Genomic DNA, 7,832 nt, shown 5'->3' with positions numbered 1-7,832 from the left:
TTACCAGGCGTGGTGATGGGTGGTTTACACAGATCATCTCTTTGAACTTCACCTCGGTCTTCTGAGGTCGCCGTGTGGTGCCTCGTTCTATAGGCTGAGCACAGACCTGGGGCAGGTCGTGCGCAAGGGAAGGAGGTTTGGCCGGGCCTGAGCCCACGGCCTCCAAGCCCAGGGGTCTCTCTGGTCCCACAGTTTCTGATCCGTGCATTGGATAGTTTACTTGACTCGAGAGTATGAATCGTCAGCTTAGACTAGAGCTTTGTTTCGGTCAGAAATTCTAGAGTAAATGGCAGGTGAAGATGGAAGGAGGTAATTTCTTCTCCTCTCCTCACCTCACCCTTCCTCAGTTACTCAAAGCGTCAGGGTGGTTCTGCTACCGCGACCTTGAGACGCTCTTGTCCCGCTGCCAGGCTGTTCTCTAGTTTTCACTCCAGATTTTCACTAGTCTGACTTACTTTCTGGACTGCATTTTGCGTGTGAAATTCACATGAGCATCTTAAAGGGAACAGTTCATGGCGTTTGGTCCATTCACAATGTTGCGCAGCAACCGCCTCTTCCTGGTCCGAAACGTCTTCACACGCAGAGCGCAGCCTGTGTCCACTGAGCAGTTGCTGCCCCCTCGGCTCCTGGCACCCCCACCCGCCCCCTGTCTCTGTGGACTGAGCCGTTCTGGTCATTGCACAGAAACGGAGTCGCGTAATTCGTGACCTTTTCTGTTTGGTTTCTTTCTCTCGGCGTGATGTTTCTGAGGCTCAGCCCTGTTGCAGCCGCATCATACTTTGCTCCTTTTTGCGGCTGAATAATGATCCATGATTTGTTTATTCACTTATCCATTGATGAACATTTGAGTTGTTTCCGCCTCTTGGCTGCTGTGACTAGCGATGCCATGAACTTTTGTGTGTAAGTATTGGAGTATCTGGTTTTCAATTCTTTGGGTATATACCTATGAATGGAATTGCTGGGTCTTTTGGTAATTCTATATTTAACTTTTTGAGGAACTGCCAGACTTTTCCACAGGGGTTGACTCATTTTGCATTCCCACCAGCAACATGCGAGGATCTTAATTTCTCTGTATCCTTGCACTGAAGACAGCTGAGGCTGCATTAATCACAGGATGAGGAAGTGGCCTCTCTGAAGTGCTTTCCTCTTTCTCTTTCACATGCAGCCTACGCAGGACAGTGTCTAGGAGGAAGGACACTACAGCATGATGCAAACAGAAATTCTGCGAGTCCGCATATATAATCACGTGTCACAACCCGGCCAAGCTCTGTGAGCGTTTGCTTCAAATTGCCTCATCACCGCCCAGATGCCCCAGCTCGAGACTCTGCTCTGCACCAGGCAGAAGATGACTGACTGTGAGTTTGGATACACCCACAGGCTGGTCCAGGACTACCTGCAGTACGTCCTGCGGGTTCCGCAGCCCGGGTCCGGTCCGAGCAAGACGTCCAGAGTGCTGCAAAACATTGCCTTCTCCGTCCAAAACGAAGTCGAAAAGAATCTGAAAGCATGCTTGGACAATGTTAATGTGGCGTCCATAGATGCCGCCAGAACGATATTCAATCAAGTGATGGAAAAGGAATTTGAAGATGGCATCGTTAACTGGGGAAGGATTGTGACCGTGTTTGCATTCGGAGGTATTCTCATCAAGAAACTTCTACGAGAGCAGATTGCCCTGGATGTGGATACTTACAAGGAGATTTCTTATTTTATTGCTGAGTTCATAACGAATAACGCAGGAGAGTGGATACGGCAGAACGGAGGCTGGGTATGTGTCATGGAAACATTCCTCGTTGTTCTTTACTGTGAAATAGAAATTCATAGTTTCTTTGCTCATTAAAACAACGGCAAGGCACCTGCCTAAGAATACTATTTTCCTTGGGTGGTTTGCTTTAATTTTTAAAATAAAAATATACTTCCTGGCTCATTTCCAGTGAGTCCTAGAACTTTATAGTTGGAAAATACTTGTGTTTCCAGTTTTTACTCCCAACAGTGTAAATTACCGTAGTGAGGTTTGGGGACTAACGAAGCGCCTCGCCGATGCATCTTCAGACCCAACAGTGCAGACACTCTGTCTAGTACGTAGCTTGTGCTATGGTTGTCATGGCAATGTAGAATTAGCACAGAAAGAGTTGCTATTAGACGCTGTTATATTTAGGAATTTATCAGGTTGCAAGAGACAGGTATAAATTTTTTCAAGTTTATTATTTACAAATTGATTTTTTCCCCAGTTTTCTTGTATAACAAATTCTGGGCTGTAAAAACTTGTTGATAAAAAATAGTGTGCTGTACCACCAGCAAGAACTTTTATTCAAGAATTTTCAAATAAAAATTCACTCTATTATCAGTGTCTCAAAAAACCAAGACTATCTAGGGGCCTGCCTTGGAACGCGTGTTGCTAAGCAGCCTTTCACAGATGGATGCAAACACTTTCTTTCTTTCTTTTATTTCCCAACGCACTGAATACTTACTTTTTAAAGTGCTTATTTCCCACGGACCCTCTCTCCACCCCAATCCTGGCCCTCACCTCTTGAGAAATAACCACTGCTACCAATTATTCTATGTGCAAAACATGCCTATGGAATATATTCATAGAAAATATGCAGAGCGCTTCTTTGTAAATATTTTTATATGTAAAAATAGTGCATGGTTCTTATTCTGCAACCTTTTTTTCACCCAAGCATATTTCAAATCACGTTTTAAAGAGTGCTATACACATTTCTGTTGTAGGTCAATGCTGTCGAGGGGCCCTGCTAGCTGCCGGGCCGGACGTGGCCAGACAGGGTGTTTAGGTGATTTCCAGAGTTCGCTGTCACACACAAGGCTTCAGTGTCCACCGCCTCACAGACCTGCCCTTGTGCGTGTGTGTTTCCAGGCTGGGTGTGGGTTGTAGAGTTGCTGGGTCACATGCGTGTGCATTTTAAATGTGTTTGATCCTTGCCCTCCAAGGTGGCTCGGCCGAGTCACACCCTCAGGACCAGCCTGATGGAGTCTCCAGTGTTCTCCCACTGCAGCTGGCTGACAGGAGGTTGTAGCATCCGTCGTAATTTCCCCAAATTGTTGGGCTAAAAAATACCTAGTTGATTTTGTTTTAATTCTCAGTTCCTTGATTATTAGTAAGGTTAAGCACCTTTTCATGGTGAGCATCTTTTCATATGTTTACTGACCATTTGATTCTTATTCAGAGAATTGCCTGTTTATATCTTTGCCCATTTACCTATTATGTTGTCTCTTTATATTGATTTGTAGGAATTTTTTGATTCTGGATACAAATTATTTTTATATATGTGGCAGATATCTTCTAGTTTGCTGATTATCTTTTAAAACTATAGATTTCATGTAATATGTGTCATAAATCTGTTGTTTGAAATTTATAAGGTCCCTGATATGGTTAGAATTTTGCTAACTTTAAAAATAATTATTTCTCCCCTTTAGTCACAAAACCAACTATGGAGTTATACGTGATTTTTGAATGTTAACTTTTCTGTAAGGCATCTGAATTGACTAGTCTTTTCCTATGTAAAAAGTTCAAAACTTTTATTATCTCTGTACTTTAAAAAAATTTAAAATTGAAACAAAACAGAACAAAACTATAGATTTGTCATTATGAATGTTTAAAAGTTTGATGCATTTGATTCATTTATTAATCTTTTACTAGATGCCTTTTCCATTTTGATTAATGCCTTCCTGCACATCTATAGATATTATTTAAATATTTAACTTTGGTGGGGTGTGGTGGCTCACGCCTGTAATCCCAGCACTTTGGGAGGCTGAGGCAGGAAAATCGCTGGAGGCCAGGGGTTTGAGAACAGCCTGGGCAAAATAGCGAGACCCCGTCTCTACAGAAACTACAAAAATTATGTGGGTGTGGTGCGCGCACCTATAGTCCTGGCTACTCGGGAGGCTGAGGCAAGAGGATGGCTTGAGCCCAGGAATTCAAGGTTGCAGTGAGCTATGATCATGCCACTGCACTCCAGCCTGGGTGACAGAGTAAGATCCTATCTAAAAAAAAAAAAAAAGTTAACAACTTCACAGTAAATGTTGTGAGCTCCTGGAACTCATAATCCGCAGAGGGTGTGGAATTGTCTCTGAGAATTTCTAGAAGCACACTTATCTTCCGGGGGTGGCCCAGGTGTCGGTAAGCATGAGTGTGGCCGTGTGAGCCTGGTCCACTTAGCGGTAAAACACGCACGTTGCCCACACATTCTCAGCCTTCCTGAAGGTCCCAAGCTCTCTCTGCTGTACCGGAGTAGCTCGGGTTGTAGACGCGACAGAGACACTCTCTAAGACGTCACTTCAGAGCAATCTCAGCGCCCTTCTCCCAGCTTGCACCAGACGCTGACTCTGTCGACGACAGGCAGCACTTTTCTGAGTCAGCGCACACTGGCCTGGCGCCGTTCCCTTCCCTTCACCGTGAGGCTGACTGGCTCTGCTCGAATGAATGAGCTCACTCTTGAGTGACGCGGTGCAGGGGAAGTGACACGTCACAGGCCTGTGCTAGCAGAGTCAGGTGGCCCACGGGAAGGGGAAGAGCAGAACAGGCATTCGCAGCCTTACCAAGATGTGAGCCCCAGCTTCTCACTTTCTACCCTCCTGAAAAAGTCCCCCCAAATCACCTATCATAAAACACACTATCTATCATCGAATTAGGTTTTAAAAGTGCCTGGAAACTTTGTAGAAACCGTGACTCAGGAACGCGGTGTGTGAGGGCAGTGTGGCTACGAGGAGCACCGACTCTGAATCAGATAGACCTGGGTTTGTCCCCGCGCAGCCCACGTCCACTCCCTTCAGCAGATCGTGGCTGTGCATGGGCAGCGCACGTGGGGCCACCTTCCTCTCTCGCTCGGCGGTGTCTGTAGCCACCTGCCAGTCTCCCTGCTTCCGTCCTGCACCTGCTGTGATCTGGTCTCCACATAGCAGTCCGAGAGACATTTTGAAAATTTCAATTAGATAATGTCTTGGCCTAATCAAAATCTTCCCAGATGCCCCTTCACCTGGGAACAAAGGAACACAGTCCTGACTGTTGCACTCAAAGCCCTGCGGATCTGGCCTCCGGCTGCCTCGAATCTCGCCGTCCGCGAGTCTCCTGGGCTCCGCGGCTCCGAGCCTCCCTGGGTGAGCGAAGCCCGCTCCGCCTTCGAGGCTTTTGCTCTGGCTCTCGCCTCTGCCGGAATAACGTCCCCTAGAAGTTCGCACGGCTCCCCTCTCCCCTTCGCTCGGGTCTCTGTTCCCAGGCTGCCCCTCAGAGGAGGCTTCCTCGGTCGCCCGTCTGAGATAGCGCCACGGCCCCTGTCCCCGCAGCCACCACTTCCTTCACGACCGCGTTCGTAACCGGGTGTCCCGTTATGTATTTACTTGCTTGTCTGTCTGTCTGTGTCTGAGACGGGAGTCCAGGCTCAGCGAGGGCAGGGATCCTTCCAGCTTTGCTCACCAGTGCTTTCAACCGTGCCCGGCACGTGGTCAGTGCTCAGTGGATGTTTCTTGAACAAATCAATGAACGAATAATCTCCAGAGAAGTGGGACTAACATCACGGTATTCGCCTACGTCTTTAAAAAACTCCGAGGTTCTGATTTTCTTTGGATTAGTGCTACAGTATATTATTTTATGCTTGAGGCTCTCTTGAAACTCAAGGTAGCCGAATTAACACACTATCACTGTTCCCGGAAATAATCAGACCTGAGCATTCTTTGTCTGCTGCCACATTACTGACAGGACATTGAATGTTTATTTGTATAGTTATTTGTATCTCATGGTTTTAAGATATATAAATAGCGACATTAAAGGAAATATACTGGAAAAGAATATATTTGAAAAGAATATTTTGAAAAGAAAAAGAAATCACTCTCACTACCTTAACATCTCCCCGTGCAGACACCGTATGTAATTATAATTCGGGTACACGGAAGAGGTTTTCACGTGACATTATCCTGTAAATATGTCCCACGCTGCCTCTCATGCTCCCTGCGTGCATTTCTAGCGTCGGCAGGAGATTCTGCATTGTAATTCACTTAACGAATTCCCAGTTCTGAGACACTTGGGTTGTTTCCAGGTTTCCCCTTTTAGAAATAACGCTTCAGTGCTAAGCAGGGGTCTGTTTCCCCAGTGCACCCACCCCGGGTTTTAGGAGACGGCCTCACAGTGAATTCCCGACTGTGGCACGACTGTTTGTAGACGTGCACGCCATCGCGCTGCCCACGCACGCTGGACCGCCTCATATCCAGGGAGTGTCGCGACCGCCTCATCAGCACTGGTCGGCACTGTTAAAGATAATTTGGGGTGTTTAATAGGTTTAACATAACAAGGTCAATTTAATAGGTCTAAAAACTAGTAAGGTTGTGTTAAAAATGCACAATTCTTTAACTGCTAGTAATGTTGAGTTATATACTTTTTTATAATTTACGTTTTTCTTTACCATGGCCTTTTCCTTTTTAACTATTATGGGTTTGATGATTTTCTCTTACATTTGAATGAACTCTTTCATAGTAATGCAAATATTTCCCTAGTCTGCTGTTCTCTTAATTCTTGTTTTTTATAGTTTTTTTAAAAATGTTAATCTTCATCTAGCTGAAGTGGCCAATTTTTCCCTTTGTTCACTGTCTTTACTTTAGAAGTTGAATGTACATAAGATGACATGTTCATTGCCCAGTCATAATAGACAATGATCGTTGTCATAATAATAAAATCATTTCAGAGGGCCCCATTATACTCACCAAACGTGGGGTTTATGAAGATTCTAGGAAGGGAGCAATGAGGTGAAGACAAACCTAGAATGTACGGGAAACACGCTGAGCGTGTGAGGGCGGGGGGAGAGGAAGGAGAGACGGGAGCCACTTCCTCCCTCTGCCAGGGCGTGACAGCCCGTGTCCCAGAGCAGGACTCCACGCTCCGCACGCAGGCAGAAGGCCGCTTTCCTAGGCAGTCCCGTCGGCGGAAAACCCCCGCCCGGTTGCCGTCTGCTCTGCCGCGGAAGCTCATGAAGGTGATTCCCGGGCGCTGCCGGCTCTCAGGTCTCTCCCGCACCAGAGAATTACGCGTGGCTCGTTGTCAGCATTAGCCACACTGGGCTACGAGCCACCCGGAGGCACCTGTGACCCCAGGTTCTGGAACTCGCAAGATGCAGAGCGAATGTTTGCCAAGTGAACATTTAAAAAATTATTTTAACAATTTTCTAATCCTTCTGGTGTTTTCTTGGAAATGCCTGGAGCGGAGAGGGGAGGAGGATTTGCGCTCCAGTCCAGGTCTAGGCACTGAGGAGCTGGGCAGCCTTAGGCAGCTTACTTCCCCAGGCCTCAGTTTCCTTGTTTGTCACGATAAGAGAGGGCATTAGGCTAAGTGGCCTCAGAGGCACTTTTCAGTGAGGAGGTACTGATATAATCCATAATTTCAGATTATAAACTAATTAAATACAGTGTCCAGTTCATTGGGTTATTCTGTTTTTTCCTGTATTTTTTTAAACTCTGATCGCAAAGTGAATGAATTGTAATGGGAACAGTCACCAACCTTCTCAGAGGCTCAAAGGTGCTGGTTTACTTTGAGTTGCCTGTGAGTCCTCGTGATCTTCAGTACAACAGTTTACAATTTAGCACAATTTATATTAAAATGTAAACGCATTGAAATCAATGCCAGACAATTGAACAAGAAAGAAAGAAAAAAAAAGTGGACTTTCTGTCCTCTGGAGCTGTCCTTGCTGTCCACTGAGGTGGCCACCAGTGGCTGCGGCCACCGAGTGATGGCAGCGCGGCCAGTCTGAACTAAGATGCGCCGTAAGTCCTAAAAACTCATCAGATTTTGAAGGCTTGGTATGAAAAGAGAATAAAATATCTCATTAATCATT

The 7,832-nt window shown here is 46.0% G+C and overlaps 1 protein-coding gene across 1 annotated transcript in view; it reads left to right on the top strand.

Moving 5' to 3' along the window:
• The first annotated feature begins 1,187 nt into the window (after positions 1-1,187).
• The window catches only part of BCL2A1 (BCL2-related protein A1), a 9,260-nt gene continuing 2,615 nt past the window's right edge, over positions 1,188-7,832 (top strand). The window contains exon 1 of the mRNA XM_012660093.1: positions 1,188-1,765. Coding sequence (XP_012515547.1) covers positions 1,307-1,765 — 459 coding nt within the window. The 5' untranslated portion in view covers positions 1,188-1,306. The remainder of the gene's footprint in view (positions 1,766-7,832) is intronic.

Source organism: Propithecus coquereli, unplaced genomic scaffold (genome assembly GCF_000956105.1).
Source record: "Propithecus coquereli isolate 6110/MARCELLA unplaced genomic scaffold, Pcoq_1.0 Scaffold655, whole genome shotgun sequence".
Classification (NCBI taxonomy): Eukaryota; Metazoa; Chordata; class Mammalia; order Primates; family Indriidae; genus Propithecus; species Propithecus coquereli.
This window is presented reverse-complemented; position numbering and strand designations above follow the sequence as displayed.